The sequence below is a fragment of the Drosophila elegans genome, unplaced genomic scaffold (genome assembly GCF_018152505.1).
Source record: "Drosophila elegans isolate 14027-0461.03 unplaced genomic scaffold, ASM1815250v1 contig_368, whole genome shotgun sequence".
Classification (NCBI taxonomy): domain Eukaryota; kingdom Metazoa; phylum Arthropoda; class Insecta; order Diptera; family Drosophilidae; genus Drosophila; species Drosophila elegans.
In genome coordinates, this window is record NW_024545750.1 from 709486 (window position 1) to 726757 (window position 17272).

General features: G+C 50.6%; 3 protein-coding genes and 1 long non-coding RNA gene across 4 annotated transcripts in view; all 4 read left to right on the forward strand.

The window, feature by feature from the left end:
- Positions 1-723: 723 nt before the first annotated feature.
- Positions 724-1353, forward strand: LOC121467306. The gene is made up of 3 exons (XR_005977435.1): positions 724-820; positions 1027-1202; positions 1268-1353. It is a non-coding gene; the product is annotated as an uncharacterized LOC121467306 (long non-coding RNA).
- Positions 1354-5099: 3746 nt separating this feature from the next.
- On the forward strand, positions 5100-5693 carry LOC121467304. The gene is made up of 2 exons (XM_041708687.1): positions 5100-5500; positions 5567-5693. The coding sequence occupies exons 1-2, from the start codon at positions 5100-5102 to the stop codon at positions 5640-5642; spliced, it is 477 nt and encodes a 158-aa protein (XP_041564621.1). The 3' UTR covers positions 5643-5693.
- A 595-nt stretch (positions 5694-6288) lies between these two features.
- Positions 6289-7007, forward strand: LOC121467309. Its single transcript, XM_041708691.1, has 3 exons — positions 6289-6392; positions 6485-6820; positions 6944-7007. The coding sequence occupies exons 1-2, from the start codon at positions 6350-6352 to the stop codon at positions 6817-6819; spliced, it is 378 nt and encodes a 125-aa protein (XP_041564625.1). The 5' UTR covers positions 6289-6349; the 3' UTR covers position 6820; positions 6944-7007.
- Positions 7008-16226: 9219 nt separating this feature from the next.
- Positions 16227-17272, forward strand: part of LOC121467305 — a 41734-nt gene continuing 40688 nt past the window's right edge. Inside the window, exon 1 of the mRNA XM_041708688.1 lies at positions 16227-16268. Within this exon, the coding sequence (XP_041564622.1) occupies positions 16227-16268 (42 nt within the window). The remainder of the gene's footprint in view (positions 16269-17272) is intronic.

Here is a 17272-nt window from a genome sequence, read left to right on the forward strand (position 1 = left end):
AAATCACAGCTAATCCCTGTGAACTCTGCCTCAAGAGCAATTGTCCTACCTCTAGTGGACACGCCTCCCTTTCTTCCTACAAAATTTAAACAACTTTTCTCTACCAGTGCGCATCCACGGTGCAATTGCATGTGTGTCATGCAAGCCACCGTTCGAGGGCTGGCTGGAGATATAAATATGCGAGACGCAAGGGTATCTGCCACGACGTTCTCGCTTCCTTTCCTGTGTTCGATGTTGAAGTCATATCCCTGGAGTTGCAATGACCACCGAGCCAGCCGACCCGAAAGGTCTTTCATGGACATGAGCCACTTCAAGCTGGCATGATCCGTGATGCACGTAAACGGCATTCCTTCCACATACGGCCGGAACTTTCGAATGGCTAGCAGGGCTGCGAGGCATTCTTTTTCGGTGACGGTGTAATGGACTTGGTGACAATTCATCTTGGCCGAGAAGAACGCTATTGGTTGCTCCTGGCCGTCTTCATCCCGCTGGAACAACACTGCACCGACTCCGATCGCATCGCACTGGATGAAAAAGTGCCGCTTAAAGTCCGCATGTACCAGCACTGGCGCAGTAGTTCGGGCCATCTTCAAGGACTCTACTGCCAGCTGTGCTTCTGGACTCAAGGAAAACTTCTTATGTCCCGTCTTCTTCAAGGATTGCGTGAGCGGGGCTGCCAACGGCGCGAAGTTCTTTATGAACCGACGGTACCAACTAAGGCTCTCACTTCCTTCATGGTCCTTGGCTCAGGCATCCGCCTAATAGCTGCTACACGCCCTGGATCCATCCGCAGACGTCCTCCACCCACTATGAAGCCGAGGTAGGTCAAAGACTTGAAGCAAAACTTCGACTTGCTCAGACCAATGGTTAACCCTGCTTCTTTCAGGCATTCAGCGACTCGGCGAAGATACTTCAAGTGCGTTCTCATGTCAGGCGCTAGTATTAGCAGGTCATCCAAGTAGACGAACACATTCGAGCGGATTTCAGCTGGAATTACTCGGTCCATGAGTCTCACCAGCGTTACAGAGTCCGAAAGGCATCACACGGAACTGGTAAAGAGGCCGACCAGGAACCGTAAAGGCTGTGTATTCCTTGCTGCCCGTGTCCAACTCAATCTGCCATAAAGCGAACTTCAAATCCACGCTGGAAATGTAGTACGTTTGGTCAATTCTGGACAGAATGCCGTCTATGCTGGGCAACGGGTAAGCATCTTTGATGGTTGCATCATTAAGCTTAAGTGCGTCTAAGCAGAACCGGTGTTTTCCAGATCTTGATACTACGGTGGTGCGGTTGCTCCAGGGGCTTTTGCTCTCCTCGATGACTCCGAGCGCCAGCATCTTGTCGACCTCGTCCTCGACCACCTTCTGCTTCGCGGGAGACATCGGATAGGGTCGATCCTTGAACACATTGGCTCCGTCCATCAGCTCAATAGTGTGCTTCTCCAGACTGGTGGTACCTAAGCCATCCCGCTCGAAAGTCAAGAACTGCTTCTTGATCTCCTCCAGCTCTTGTTCCTCGGCCTTGGAAAGCGTCCAGGACTCGGGATCGGTTTTCTCCTCATCGTCATCCTCGACCTCAGCGTAGTGCTCCATCTCCCTGGCGTGTAATTCTTCGGCCTTCTTCACGCCTTCCGGATCGATGGGGCCTATAATCGCTGGGGCCAGTCCGAATGCTTGCCAAAAATCCACTCCAAAATAAGCTGGCTGCTCCAGGTAAGGACACAAGTAGAAGAGAATGTGCTCTGTCCGTCCTCGGTATTCCACCGGTAACTTGACCCGTCCTATAATTGACCGATCCTCTCCAGAGGCCGTACGGACTGCGGATAAGTACTTCTGGACGGGCACATCCAAGGCCTCGACCAGCTCTCTGCCACCTTTTCCAAGCAGACTCACACTCGCTCCAGTGTCCAACAACCACGTCAGTTGCTTGGTCAGGACTCGGACTGCGGCGAACGGTCTGGGATCTCGCGATAAACTGCGCTTCACGGCGGCCACTGCTTCGCGTCGGCAGTTCCGACGTTTGCGAAATCGGTCCCTGGCCTTTTGCACCTTGCGAGACACCATACGCATCCCGCCTAACTGGTGCTCTGAGAAGATCCTGTTCCTGATATCTAGGTACCGTCGCATCCTCTCCGCATAAGGTAAGTATTGTAAATTAGACTTATTGCTATTCTTAGAAGGTAAACATTTATTTAACTCTACCAACTCTTCTTCTGTGCGGAACTCCTGTCTGGACGCATCCTCTCCGTCCTCGGATCGCCCAGCCGACCGTTTTCCGCACAATCCGGACATTTGGGAGACACGGTGTCGGGCTTCCCACATCGGTAGCAGAACAGTCTGCGTTCTGTTGCTGCGCAGTCACGGAACCCGTGATCCACGGCTCCGCAATTCCAGCAGCCGGCTCGGCACGGATTCTTCGCCCGCACTTCGTCCACCTCGTGCCACGGAGGATCCTCACCAGGATCTGGGCCAATAGCCTCGCTAACCTTGGCCTTCTCCGCCGGAGGATACCGCATCGGCTGCGTGTACGTGGTCCGTCCACGTCGTCCAAAACTGCGTTCCACCTCGCAGCACTCTTCCCGCAGTTCATCCACCGTAAGCACATCCATCGCGTAGACAAACCTTGCGATGCTCTCCCTCAAGCCCTTTTTGATTATCTTAACCAACTGTCGCTCTGACAGTGGCCTTTTCAGACGGGCCGCTAACTGCTGCATCGCGTGGACGTAATCGTCAACTCCTTCTCCGAGCTGCTGCTCCCTCTGCAGAAGTTGGTGCATCCGGTCGTGCTCCGTCTGGTGGCATCGGAACCTATCCATCAGCGAGGCTCGAAGCTGGGACCACCTGTCCACCCTGCAGTGACGCACGTGCACCCAGTTCCACTCCCGAGCCCGCCCAGTAAGCAGCAGGTGGAAGTTTCGGAGCACCTCTTGCCACGGGCATTGGCACTGCCGCTGCAGGAACTCCAACCTGAAGAGAAAATCTTCCACCGAGTTTCGCTCATCCTCCCTGTCGAAGGATACGCCCCACCGCTCAATTCGCCATTGCTGGTTGGCGGCTGCCGGCCCCACATTGACATACAGGAGCTGCTCCTCGCGGAACCCTGAGGCCCTGCGGTCCTCAACGCACCAGCCGGGCCGGGCCATCGTCTCGGCGCGACCTTCCATGATCCGGAGGATACCCGGGACTGCTACTTTCCAACTCCTGGAAATCTAGCGGCCTCCTCGGCGGTTTGTGTGGCACCCTCGGCGGAGGTAGCCTGGAACCGTCCATGCCGGCGACCTGTGTGCTCTTGGGCACCGCACCTTGCGGGGCTTGACCACGGATTCCTGCGGTGATCCTTGAATCCGGACGCCTTCGCTCATCCGGCATGCTCTCCAGGGGAAACTGAGCTTCATCATTTCCAGGAAGCCACTTCGGATCTCGTCCCTCAGTTCCTGATTGATCCCGCCTTCTTGGGCCTTCCGATGGGTCTCCGCCGCCTGCGCCAAAGCCACATTAACGGCCGACCTTGCCGCGGAATCCATAAAAGGATCGTGGAGTCTTGCGTCCTTATCGTCCAGCTGCAACAACTCATCCGCCGCGGAACCAATTCCCTCCAGGATCTGCTGCTGCCTTAGGTCCTGCTGCAGCTCGGTGTCCTGTGGTTCTTTTTGCTCTTGTTGCAGTCCCTGGCGCAAGCGGGCAAGCGGAGTTCTGGGCAACCCTTCCGATATGCGCGGCAAACCAGCCTCGGTAGCGCCCTCCACATCCGTGAACCACATCTTTTCGTCGTCCTCGCCTGGAAAACCCTTCGACCGAAGCAGGTGATCATGCTTGCTGCCTTGTCCATCCTGAATTTTGGTAACCCCTAACACGACTTCTGAAACCCCGAATTCAATGTGCCAACCAAAAACCCAAATTATGTATAAATAAATAAATTATGCTGAATGCTAGTGAATAATAATAAATAAATACCACTAAATAATATGCACCTAAATAATACGAATACTTATATTACCAGGCCAATAAATAATAATAATAAATAAATAGAAACAATAAACAATGAATAAATAAGAAATAAATAAGAAAATATATTAACGACCAACAAATACCTTAGGCTTAACAAATTCACACCAATAATTAGCTCCTATAAAAAAACAAGTCCCTCAAGACTAAATTTCTTTCTCTATTTTTTTTCCAGCCTCAATAAGGGGAGATGGAGCCGATCACCAGCCGGTAGACTCCGCGCCAGTCGTCTTGCGTTTACAATTTCGTCCGAATTCTCACTAAACAAGCCGCTCGTCAACTGGACTAACTTTCAGCTGTGCTGAAAGTCGCCAGTTAAGGACTTCGGCTGTTCGCAGGATCGCATAGGATTTCCTTTTGGACTTTGCGTTTTTCATTCAAGTCGCGGTGGCCAAGCAGCGCGTGACGACGTCACGGGTCACGACCACACGTTTAAGTTTTAAACCGATATGATATGAAAACGCAAATACCAAGAAAACCCAAGGATCTGCACAAATAAAACAACTACACTGTAACCCCAAAACAAAACATTCATTAAAATTACGTTAACAAAAAAAATGTCCCTAATACCGATATCACAGTTTTATCACAGTTTTTGGTTTAACCTTTCGTGCTTATTGCACGGACGACCTGGGATGCGAATGCTTCGATTTCCTTCGAAGAGGATGTCACCGCCAAATCACAGCTAATCCCTGTGAACTGTGCCTCAAGAGCAATTGTCCTACCTCTAGTGGACACGCCTCCCTTTCTTCCTACAAAATTTAAACAACTTTTCTCTACCAGTGCGCATCCACGGTGCAATTGCATGTGTGTCATGCAAGCCACCGTTCGAGGGCTGGCTGGAGATATAAATATGCGAGACGCAAGGGTATCTGCCACGACGTTCTCGCTTCCTTTCCTGTGTTCGATGTTGAAGTCATATCCCTGGAGTTGCAATGACCACCGAGCCAGCCGACCCGAAAGGTCTTTCATGGACATGAGCCACTTCAAGCTGGCATGATCCGTGATGCACGTAAACGGCATTCCTTCCACATACGGCCGGAACTTTCGAATGGCTAGCAGGGCTGCGAGGCATTCTTTTTCGGTGACGGTGTAATGGACTTGGTGACCATTCATCTTGGCCGAGAAGAACGCTATTGGTTGCTCCTGGCCGTCTTCATCCCGCTGGAACAACACTGCACCGACTCCGATCGCATCGCACTGGATGAAAAAGTGCCGCTTAAAGTCCGCATGTACCAGCACTGGCGCAGTAGTTCGGGCCATCTTCAAGGACTCTACTGCCAGCTGTGCTTCTGGACTCAAGGAAAACTTCTTATTTCCCGTCTTCTTCAAGGATTGCGTGAGCGGGGCTGCCAACGGCGCGAAGTTCTTTATGAACCGACGGTACCAACTAAGGCTCTCACTTCCTTCATGGTCCTTGGCTCAGGCATCCGCCTAATAGCTGCTACACGCCCTGGATCCATCCGCAGACGTCCTCCACCCACTATGAAGCCGAGGTAGGTCAAAGACTTGAAGCAAAACTTCGACTTGCTCAGACCAATGGTTAACCCTGCTTCTTTCAGGCATTCAGCGACTCGGCGAAGATACTTCAAGTGCGGTCTCATGTCAGGCGCTAGTATTAGCAGGTCATCCAAGTAGACGAACACATTCGAGCGGATTTCAGCTGGAATTACTCGGTCCATGAGTCTCACCAGCGTTACAGAGTCCGAAAGGCATCACACGGAACTGGTAAAGAGGCCGACCAGGAACCGTAAAGGCTGTGTATTCCTTGCTGCCCGTGTCCAACTCAATCTGCCATAAAGCGAACTTCAAATCCACGCTGGAAATGTAGTACGTTTGGTCAATTCTGGACAGAATGCCGTCTATGCTGGGCAACGGGTAAGCATCTTTGATGGTTACATCATTAAGCTTAAGTGCGTCTAAGCAGAACCGGTGTTTTCCAGATCTTGATACTACGGTGGTGCGGTTGCTCCAGGGGCTTTTGCTCTCCTCGATGACTCCGAGCGCCAGCATCTTGTCGACCTCGTCCTCGACCACCTTCTGCTTCGCGGGAGACATCGGATAGGGTCGATCCTTGAACACATTGGCTCCGTCCATCAGCTCAATAGTGTGCTTCTCCAGACTGGTGGTACCTAAGCCATCCCTCTCGAAAGTCAAGAACTGCTGCTTGATCTCCTCCAGCTCTTGTTCCTCGGCCTTGGAAAGCGTCAAGGACTCGGGATCGGTTTTCTCCTCATCGTCATCCTCGACCTCAGCGTAGTGCTCCATCTCCCTGGCGTGTAATTCTTCGGCCTTCTTCACGCCTTCCGGATCGATGGGGCCTATAATCGCTGGGGCCAGTCCGAATGCTTGCCAAAAATCCACTCCAAAATAAGCTGGCTGCTCCAGGTAAGGACACAAGTAGAAGAGAATGTGCTCTGTCCGTCCTCGGTATTCCACCGGTAACTTGACCCGTCCTATAATTGACCGATCCTCTCCAGAGGCCGTACGGACTGCGGATAAGTACTTCTGGACGGGCACATCCAAGGCCTCGACCAGCTCTCTGCCACCTTTTCCAAGCAGACTCACACTCGCTCCAGTGTCCAACAACCACGTCAGTTGCTTGGTCAGGACTCGGACTGCGGCGAACGGTCTGGGATCTCGCGATAAACTGCGCTTCACGGCGGCCACTGCTTCGCGTCGGCAGTTCCGACGTTTGCGAAATCGGTCCCTGGCCTTTTGCACCTTGCGAGACACCATACGCATCCCGCCTAACTGGTGCTCTGAGAAGATCCTGTTCCTGATATCTAGGTACCGTCGCATCCTCTCCGCATAAGGTAAGTATTGTAAATTAGACTTATTGCTATTCTTAGAAGGTAAACATTTATTTAACTCTACCAACTCTTCTTCTGTGCGGAACTCCTGTCTGGACGCATCCTCTCCGTCCTCGGATCGCCCAGCCGACCGTTTTCCGCACAATCCGGACATTTGGGAGACACGGTGTCGGGCTTCCCACATCGGTAGCAGAACAGTCTGCGTTCTGTTGCTGCGCAGTCACGGAACCCGTGATCCACGGCTCCGCAATTCCAGCAGCCGGCTCGGCACGGATTCTTCGCCCGCACTTCGTCCACCTCGTGCCACGGAGGATCCTCACCAGGATCTGGGCCAATAGCCTCGCTAACCTTGGCCTTCATCGCCGGAGGATACCGCATCGGCTGCGTGTACGTGGTCCGTCCACGTCGTCCAAAACTGCGTTCCACCTCGCAGCACTCTTCCCGCAGTTCATCCACCGTAAGCACATCCATCGCGTAGACAAACCTTGCGATGCTCTCCCTCAAGCCCTTTTTGATTATCTTAACCAACTGTCGCTCTGACAGTGGCCTTTTCAGACGGGCCGCTAACTGCTGCATCGCGTGGACGTAATCGTCAACTCTTTCTCCGAGCTGCTGCTCCCTCTGCAGAAGTTGGTGCATCCGGTCGTGCTCCGTCTGGTGGCATCGGAACCTATCCATCAGCGAGGCTCGAAGCTGGGACCACCTGTCCACCCTGCAGTGACGCACGTGCACCCAATACCACTCCCGAGCCCGTCCAGTAAGCAGCAGGTGGAAGTTTCGGATCACCTCTTGCCACGGGCATTGGCACTGCCGCTGCAGGAACTCCAACCTGAAGAGAAAATCTTCCACCGAGTTTCGCTCATCCTCCCTGTCGAAGGATACGCCCCACCGCTCAATTCGCCATTGCTGGTTGGCGGCTGCCGGCCCCACATTGACATACAGGAGCTGCTCCTCGCGGAACTCTGAGGCCCTGCGGTCCTCAACGCACCAGCCGGGCCGGGCCATCGTCTCGGCGCGACCTTCCATGATCCGGAGGATACCCGGGACTGCTACTTTCCAACTCCTGGAAATCTAGCGGCCTCCTCGGCGGCTTGTGTGGCACCCTCGGCGGAGGTAGCCTGGAACCGTCCATGCCGGCGACCTGTGTGCTCTTGGGCACCGCACCTTGCGGGGCTTGACCACGGATTCCTGCGGTGATCCTTGAATCCGGACGCCTTCGCTCATCCGGCATGCTCTCCAGGGGAAACTGAGCTTCATCATTTCCAGGAAGCCACTTCGGATCTCGTCCCTCAGTTCCTGATTGATCCCGCCTTCTTGGGCCTTCCGATGGGTCTCCGCCGCCTGCGCCAAAGCCACATTAACGGCCGACCTTGCCGCGGAATCCATAAAAGGATCGTGGAGTCTTGCGTCCTTATCGTCCAGCTGCAACAACTCATCCGCCGCGGAACCAATTCCCTCCAGGATCTGCTGCTGCCTTAGGTCCTGCTGCAGCTCGGTGTCCTGTGGTTCTTTTTGCTCTTGTTGCAGTCCCTGGCGCAAGCGGAGTTCTGGGCAACCCTTCCGATGCGCGGCAAACCAGCCTCGGTAGCGCCCTCCACATCCGTGAACCACATCTTTTCGTCGTCCTCGCCTGGAAAACCCTTCGACCGAAGCAGGTGATCATGCTTGCTGCCTTGTCCATCCTGAATTTTGGTAACCCCTAACACGACTTCTGGAACCCCGAATTCAATGTGCCAACCAAAAACCCAAATTATGTATAAATAAATAAATTATGCTGAATGCTAGTGAATAATAATAAATAAATACCACTAAATAATATGCACCTAAATAATACGAATACTTATATTACCAGGCCAATAAATAATAATAATAAATAAATAGAAACAATAAACAATGAATAAATAAGAAATAAATAAGAAAATATATTAACGACCAACAAATACCTTATGCTAAACAAATTCACACCAATAATTAGCTCCTATGAAAAAACAAGTCCCTCAAGACTAAATTTCTTTCTCTATTTTTTTTCCAGCCTCAATAAGGGGAGATGGAGCCGATCACCAGCCGGTAGACTCCGCGCCAGTCGTCTTGCGTTTACAATTTCGTCCGAATTCTCACTAAACAAGCCGCTCGTCAACTGGACTAACTTTCAGCTGTGCTGAAAGTCGCCAGTTAAGGACTTCGGCTGTTTGCAGGATCGCATAGGATTTCCTTTTGGACTTTGCGTTTTTCATTCAAGTCGCGGTGGCCCAGCAGCGCGTGACGACGTCACGGGTCACGACCACACGTTTAAGTTTTAAACCGATATGATATGAAAACGCAAATACCAAGAAAACCCAAGGATCTGCACAAATAAAACAACTACACTGTAACCCCAAAACAAAACATTCATTAAAATTACGTTAACAAAAAAAAATGTCCCTAATACCGATATCACAGTTTTATCACAGTTTTTGGTTTAACCTTTCGTGCTTATTGCACGGACGACCTGGGATGCGAATCCTTCGATTTCTTTCGAAGAGGATGTCACCGCCAAATAACAGCTAATCCCTGTGAACTGTGCCTCAAGAGCAATTGTCCTACCTCTAGTGGACACGCCTCCCTTTCTTCCTACAAAATTTAAACAACTTTTCTCTACCAGTGCGCATCCACGGTGCAATTGCATGTGTGTCATGCAAGCCACCGTTCGAGGGCTGGCTGGAGATATAAATATGCGAGACGCAAGGGTATCTGCCACGACGTTCTCGCTTCCTTTCCTGTGTTCGATGTTGAAGTCATATCCCTGGAGTTGCAATGACCACCGAGCCAGCCGACCCGAAAGGTCTTTCATGGACATGAGCCACTTTAAGCTGGCATGATCCGTGATGCACGTAAACGGCATTCCTTCCACATACGGCCGGAACTTTCGAATGGCTAGCAGGGCTGCGAGGCATTCTTTTTCGGTGACGGTGTAATGGACTTGGTGACAATTCATCTTGGCCGAGAAGAACGCTATTGGTTGCTCCTGGCCGTCTTCATCCCGCTGGAACAACACTGCACCGACTCCGATCGCATCGCACTGGATGAAAAAGTGCCGCTTAAAGTCCGCATGTACCAGCACTGGCGCAGTAGTTCGGGCCATCTTCAAGGACTCTACTGCCAGCTGTGCTTCTGGACTCAAGGAAAACTTCTTATGTCCCGTCTTCTTCAAGGATTGCGTGAGCGGGGCTGCCAACGGCGCGAAGTTCTTTATGAACCGACGGTACCAACTAAGGCTCTCACTTCCTTCATGGTCCTTGGCTCAGGCATCCGCCTAATAGCTGCTACACGCCCTGGATCCATCCGCAGACGTCCTCCACCCACTATGAAGCCGAGGTAGGTCAAAGACTTGAAGCAAAACTTCGACTTGCTCAGACCAATGGTTAACCCTGCTTCTTTCAGGCATTCAGCGACTCGGCGAAGATACTTCAAGTGCGTTCTCATGTCAGGCGCTAGTATTAGCAGGTTATCCAAGTAGACGAACACATTCGAGCGGATTTCAGCTGGAATTACTCGGTCCATGAGTCTCACCAGCGTTACAGAGTCCGAAAGGCATCACACGGAACTGGTAAATAGGCCGACCAGGAACCGTAAAGGCTGTGTATTCCTTGCTGCCCGTGTCCAACTCAATCTGCCATAAAGCGAACTTCAAATCCACGCTGGAAATGTAGTACGTTTGGTCAATTCTGGACAGAATGCCGTCTATGCTGGGCAACGGGTAATCATCTTTGATGGTTACATCATTAAGCTTAAGTGCGTCTAAGCAGAACCGGTGTTTTCCAGATCTTGATACTACGGTGGTGCGGTTGCTCCAGGGGCTTTTGCTCTCCTCGATGACTCCGAGCGCCAGCATCTTGTCGACCTCGTCCTCGACCACCTTCTGCTTCGCGGGAGACATCGGATAGGGTCGATCCTTGAACACATTGGCTCCGTCCATCAGCTCAATAGTGTGCTTCTCCAGACTGGTGGTACCTAAGCCATCCCGCTCGAAAGTCAAGAACTGCTGCTTGATCTCCTCCAGCTCTTGTTCCTCGGCCTTGGAAAGCGTCCAGGACTCGGGATCGGTTTTCTCCTCATCGTCATCCTCGACCTCAGCGTAGTGCTCCATCTCCCTGGCGTGTAATTCTTCGGCCTTCTTCACGCCTTCCGGATCGATGGGGCCTATAATCGCTGGGGCCAGTCCGAATGCTTGCCAAAAATCCACTCCAAAATAAGCTGGCTGCTCCAGGTAAGGACACAAGTAGAAGAGAATGTGCTCTGTCCGTCCTCGGTATTCCACCGGTAACTTGACCCGTCCTATAATTGACCGATCCTCTCCAGAGGCCGTACGGACTGCGGATAAGTACTTCTGGACGGGCACATCCAAGGCCTCGACCAGCTCTCTGCCACCTTTTCCAAGCAGACTCACACTCGCTCCAGTGTCCAACAACCACGTCAGTTGCTTGGTCAGGACTCGGACTGCGGCGAACGGTCTGGGATCTCGCGATAAACTGCGCTTCACGGCGGCCACTGCTTCGCGTCGGCAGTTCCGACGTTTGCGAAATCGGTCCCTGGCCTTTTGCACCTTGCGAGACACCATACGCATCCCGCCTAACTGGTGCTCTGAGAAGATCCTGTTCCTGATATCTAGGTACCGTCGCATCCTCTCCGCATAAGGTAAGTATTGTAAATTAGACTTATTGCTATTCTTATAAGGTAAACATTTATTTAACTCTACCAACTCTTCTTCTCTGCGGAACTCCTGTCTGGACGCATCCTCTCCGTCCTCGGATCGCCCAGCCGACCGTTTTCCGCACAATCCGGACATTTGGGAGACACGGTGTCGGGCTTCCCACATCGGTAGCAGAACAGTCTGCGTTCTGTTGCTGCGCAGTCACGGAACCCGTGATCCACGGCTCCGCAATTCCAGCAGCCGGCTCGGCACGGATTCTTCGCCCGCACTTCGTCCACCTCGTGCCACGGAGGATCCTCACCAGGATCTGGGCCAATAGCCTCGCTAACCTTGGCCTTCTCCGCCGGAGGATACCGCATCGGCTGCGTGTACGTGGTCCGTCCACGTCGTCCAAAACTGCGTTCCACCTCGCAGCACTCTTCCCGCAGTTCATCCACCGTAAGCACATCCATCGCGTAGACAAACCTTGCGATGCTCTCCCTCAAGCCCTTTTTGATTATCTTAACCAACTGTCGCTCTGACAGTGACCTTTTCAGACGGGCCGCTAACTGCTGCATCGCGTGGACGTAATCGTCAACTCCTTCTCCGAGCTGCTGCTCCCTCTGCAGAAGTTGGTGCATCCGGTCGTGCTCCGTCTGGTGGCATCGGAACCTATCCATCAGCGAGGCTCGAAGCTGGGACCACCTGTCCACCCTGCAGTGACGCACGTGCACCCAGTACCACTCCCGAGCCCGTCCAGTAAGCAGCAGGTGGAAGTTTCGGATCACCTCTTGCCACGGGCATTGGCACTGCCGCTGCAGGAACTCCAACCTGAAGAGAAAATCTTCCACCGAGTTTCGCTCATCCTCCCTGTCGAAGGATACGCCCCACCGCTCAATTCGCCATTGCTAGTTGGCGGCTGCCGGCCCCACATTGACATATAGGAGCTGCTTCTCGCTGAACTCTGAGGCCCTGCGGTCCTCAACGCACCAGCCGGGCCGGGCCATCGTCTCGGCGCGACCTTCCATGATCCGGAGGATACCCGGGACTGCTACTTTCCAACTCCTGGAAATCTAGCGGCACCCTCGGCGGAGGTAGCCTGGAACCGTCCATGCCGGCGACCTGTGTGCTCTTGGGCACCGCACCTTGCGGGGCTTGACCACGGATTCCTGCGGTGATCCTTGAATCCGGACGCCTTCGCTCATCCGGCATGCTCTCCAGGGGAAACTGAGCTCCATCATTTCCAGGAAGCCACTTCGGATCTCGTCCCTCAGTTCCTGATTGATCCCGCCTTCTTGGGCCTTCCGATGGGTCTCCGCCGCCTGCGCCAAAGCCACATTAACGGCCGACCTTGCCGCGGAATCCATAAAAGGATCGTGGAGTCTTGCGTCCTTATCGTCCAGCTGCAACAACTCATCCGCCGCGGAACCAATTCCCTCCAGGATCTGCTGCTGCCTTAGGTCCTGCTGCAGCTCGGTGTCCTGTGGTTCTTTTTGCTCTTGTTGCAGTCCCTGGCGCAAGCGGGCAAGCGGAGTTCTGGGCAACCCTTCCGATATGCGCGGCAAACCAGCCTCGGTAGCGCCCTCCACATCCGTGAACCACATCTTTTCGTCGTCCTCGCCTGGAAAACCCTTCGACCGAAGCAGGTGATCATGCTTGCTGCCTTGTCCATCCTGAATTTTGGTAACCCCTAACACGACTTCTGAAACCCCGAATTCAATGTGCCAACCAAAAACCCAAATTATGTATAAATAAATAAATTATGCTGAATGCTAGTGAATAATAATAAATAAATACCACTAAATAATATGCACCTAAATAATACGAATACTTATATTACCAGGCCAATAAATAATAATAATAAATAAATAGAAACAATAAACAATGAATAAATAAGAAATAAATAAGAAAATATATTAACGACCAACAAATACCTTAGGCTTAACAAATTCACACCAATAATTAGCTCCTATAAAAAAACAAGTCCCTCAAGACTAAATTTCTTTCTCTATTTTTTTTCCAGCCTCAATAAGGGGAGATGGAGCCGATCACCAGCCGGTAGACTCCGCGCCAGGCGTCTTGCGTTTACAATTTCGTCCGAATTCTCACTAAACAAGCCGCTCGTCAACTGGACTAACTTTCAGCTGTGCTGAAAGTCGCCAGTTAAGGACTTCGGCTGTTTGCAGGATCGCATAGGATTTCCTTTTGGACTTTGCGTTTTTCATTCAAGTCGCGGTGGCCCAGCAGCGCGTGACGACGTCACGGGTCACGACCACACGTTTAAGTTTTAAACCGATATGATATGAAAACGCAAATACCAAGAAAACCCAAGGATCTGCACAAATAAAACAACTACACTGTAACCCCAAAACAAAACATTCATTAAAATTACGTTAACAAAAAAAAATGTCCCTAATACCGATATCACAGTTTTATCACAGTTTTTGGTTTAACCTTTCGTGCTTATTGCACGGACGACCTGGGATGCGAATGCTTCGATTTCCTTCGAAGAGGATGTCACCGCCAAATCACAGCTAATCCCTGTGAACTGTGCCTCAAGAGCAATTGTCCTACCTCTAGTGGACACGCCTCCCTTTCTTCCTACAAAATTTAAACAACTTTTCTCTACCAGTGCGCATCCACGGTGCAATTGCATGTGTGTCATGCAAGCCACCGTTCGAGGGCTGGCTGGAGATATAAATATGCGAGACGCCGTCTACTCGGCTATCACATATTTTATTTGTTAAAATTGGGCGCCATATTGTTACGGAACTGCATCTTTCCCGGAGGGCAGCGCCGGCTAGCCACGGAATCCCAGGGCGGAGTGCCGCCTATGCCCTGCAGTCCGAACAATCGATTCCGACTCATCGGACGTCTAAAGTCACTAACTTGACGATTTACCATCTCTACCACAAATCAAAACAAAACAAAGTTACGTTTACATAAAAAAACTAAGACAATTGGACGAAATTGGTGGCTTCGATGTCCTTGCCACAACGCACCCACCCAACCTTGGGTGCCCCAAGAAAAATGTGGGAGGCACACCCCATCTCCGGCAGACCGGAGCCTATTCCTGCTGGATTACGACCGGCTCATCTCCCCGCCCAAGGTAATTCACACAACCATCTCGGTAGCTTGTTCACATTTAATTTTGGGCAAGATTAATAAATAAATACATTCATTATTGATTCCTACTAATAATCTACTCTTTTCGTTAGAAACACTTAAGGCCGATCTCAGACCGTCGCCCAGATGACAAGCGGTCAAAGCGGCAACAACCGAAGGGAAATTTTTTAGACGCTTAATATTACAAGTTTCAGGCAAAATCGCCGCACGGCACTAAATTGGAGGCGTTTGCCAATCGGGTCGCCTAATCCTGAGGAGCTCCAAGGGAAAAGAAGGGACGTGCTGAAAAGGTAAGTACGCTAAATAAATCCCACCAGTCATTAAATTTCGCGACCCAATTAAGACGTAGTTGGACGCGCGGCTACGGTTCGGAATTAAGACTCTAATTTTAGATTAGATTTCACAGTGAGTACTTGACAATCTTGACTGTATGATATCACAAAATAATAACTAAAACTTATTTATTGCAGAGTTCAACGTCGGATGTGGTTGAAACTGCAGCCAGAATAGAAAAATCACTAGCGGCGAAAACCAGCGCGAGTTCGCACGGAGCCCATTGGTCCGGAGGATAGTGCAGCGTCTGCGTAAGAGGGGCCGGGGGCAGTGCGTTCCCGGAACGGACTTACCGAGGGAATCTCCGTATGTGACCGTCTCGGAGGCAGTTGCTGGAGCTGCTGACGCCTGAGGCTGCTGCTGCTGCTGATCGCTGCTGCTGCTGCGACTGATACTGCTGACAGCTGCTTCTGCTGTGGCTAATGCTGCTGCGGAAGCTGATCGCTGTTGCTGCTGCGGCTAATGCTGCTGCTGCGGTTAATGCTGCTGTTGAACCAGGATCGCTGCTGCTGCTGCGGCTGATGCTGCTGCGGCTGAACCTGGATCACTGCTGCTGCTGGTGGACGGCGTGGTCCTCACAACCAGGTTAGGTTCGCCAGGTGAGTGTTCCCAAATCTTCTAAATTTCCGGGGCCCTTTAGATAGGGTCCCCGGCGGCTTCAATATCAAAAAAAAAACACTGTAATTTACAAGTTCCGGACTAATAAATAACCACTCACTTTGAATTATCCAAACACTTATTACGAATTTAAAGTCTTAGGCTTTTTCCCGACTACTACTTATTGCAGCAACTAAAGCAAAACCCTGACCTACACCAATGTCGCTCGCCATTTTCCCTCCCGCTCTCTCAAGATGGGTCAGCGAACGTATTCAAGGCTATTGAACCCAGTTAACCAGCGAACCGGGCTAAATTTAAATAGCTAGATCCTTTCCCGCTATCAATAGTCGGTGTCACCACCGAATCTTATCGATAGCAGGACCTGCTGACGTATCGTTCGTTTTAGTATTTTCCAGACGGCTTCAACTGAAAATGCAACACTGACTTCTGATGCATCAGTGACCAGTAATCATAGTGTTCTGCTGAATTCGCGCAATGTTCACATTTAATCATGATCGCAATAGATTAATGGTAGGCATACATACTCTAATAGCCTGATTCCGTTGCCGCATTAGTGAACTTTTTAAATGTGCCTAATTCCATTGGCGTTTTGGCACGAACTGGGTTTGTATACTTTTGAATTTTGACAAATCCAAAAGAAATTAATTAAAATTAATGAACATAATGCGATTTGCCAGCTTGGACGGCAAGGAAGAGAAGCTGATTGTGCTGTTATGACGGGTTTGCAATGGAGACCACCACAGTTTCTAAATTGGGTAAGGATCCCCGTATATGTGGGAGGTTTTATGCCAGAGATCCTGCAGTAATGCATAGTGGTACTGCGAGCAGAATTTGCAGCGTGCGCTCTAGGTTTCCGTCATTTCTATACAAAACAGATTTTATATTCAAAAGACATCAAAAATTGCGCCAACCTTAATAAATGCACGTTAGGCTTAATGCGTTTTAATGCGCCAATGGAATCAGGCTATAACATGGTCATACTTTTTTGTGTGAGTAACTTGCCGATTTAGGATGTCGAAGATTTTTAAAATATCGGAACCAATACTCTCTGTTTAATAGCCTGATTCCATTGCCGCATTAAAACGCATTTAGACAAATGCGCATTTATTTACACAGGGAATCCCATAAGGCTAAATGCCCAATTTCAAAGAAATGCGATTTTTAAATGCGATTAAAAACCATTCGCCCCGAACGTTTTTAGAAAAAATACCGGAAAATACCGATGTTTAACGATATTTTCTTCGTGCCACCACTACAACAGCTGTTTTCTATAAGCAAGGTTGGCGCAATTTTTGATGTCTTTTGAATTTAAAATCTATTTTGTATAAAAATGACTGAAACCTAGAGCGCACGCTGCAAATTCTGCTCGCAGTACCACAATGCATTACTGCTGGATCTCTGGCATTAAATAACTCTCACATATACGGGGATCCTTGCACTTTTTAGAAACTGTGGTGGTCTCCATTGCAAGCCCGTCAAAACAACGCAATCAGCTTCTCTTTTTTGTCGTCCAAGTTGGCAAATGTCTCGGTGGCAATATGGATATCCTGCTGAGCGTTACAGAGTTTAGTAAACTCACTCATGTTCATTAATTTTAATTAATTTCTTTCGGATTTGCAAAATTTAAAAGTATACAAGCCCAGATCAGCTGTTAGTGCCACTCAAATGTCGGAGTAGCATTTACTAAATGCTAATGCGCCAATGGAATC

What these genes read in the sequence shown, in the direction of transcription:
- LOC121467304 (XM_041708687.1), top strand. Translation starts at nt 5,100, where the DNA reads ATGGACTTGGTGACCATTCATCTTGGCCGAGAAGAACGCTATTGGTTG. An exon ending in CCACCCACTATGAAGCCGAG is followed by an intron (nt 5,501 to 5,566) that starts GTAGGTCAAAGA and finishes TGCTTCTTTCAG; the next exon opens with GCATTCAGCGACTCGGCGAA.
- LOC121467309 (XM_041708691.1), top strand. Translation starts at nt 6,350, where the DNA reads ATGCTTGCCAAAAATCCACTCCAAAATAAGCTGGCTGCTCCAG. An exon ending in AAATAAGCTGGCTGCTCCAG is followed by an intron (nt 6,393 to 6,484) that starts GTAAGGACACAA and finishes GATCCTCTCCAG; the next exon opens with AGGCCGTACGGACTGCGGAT.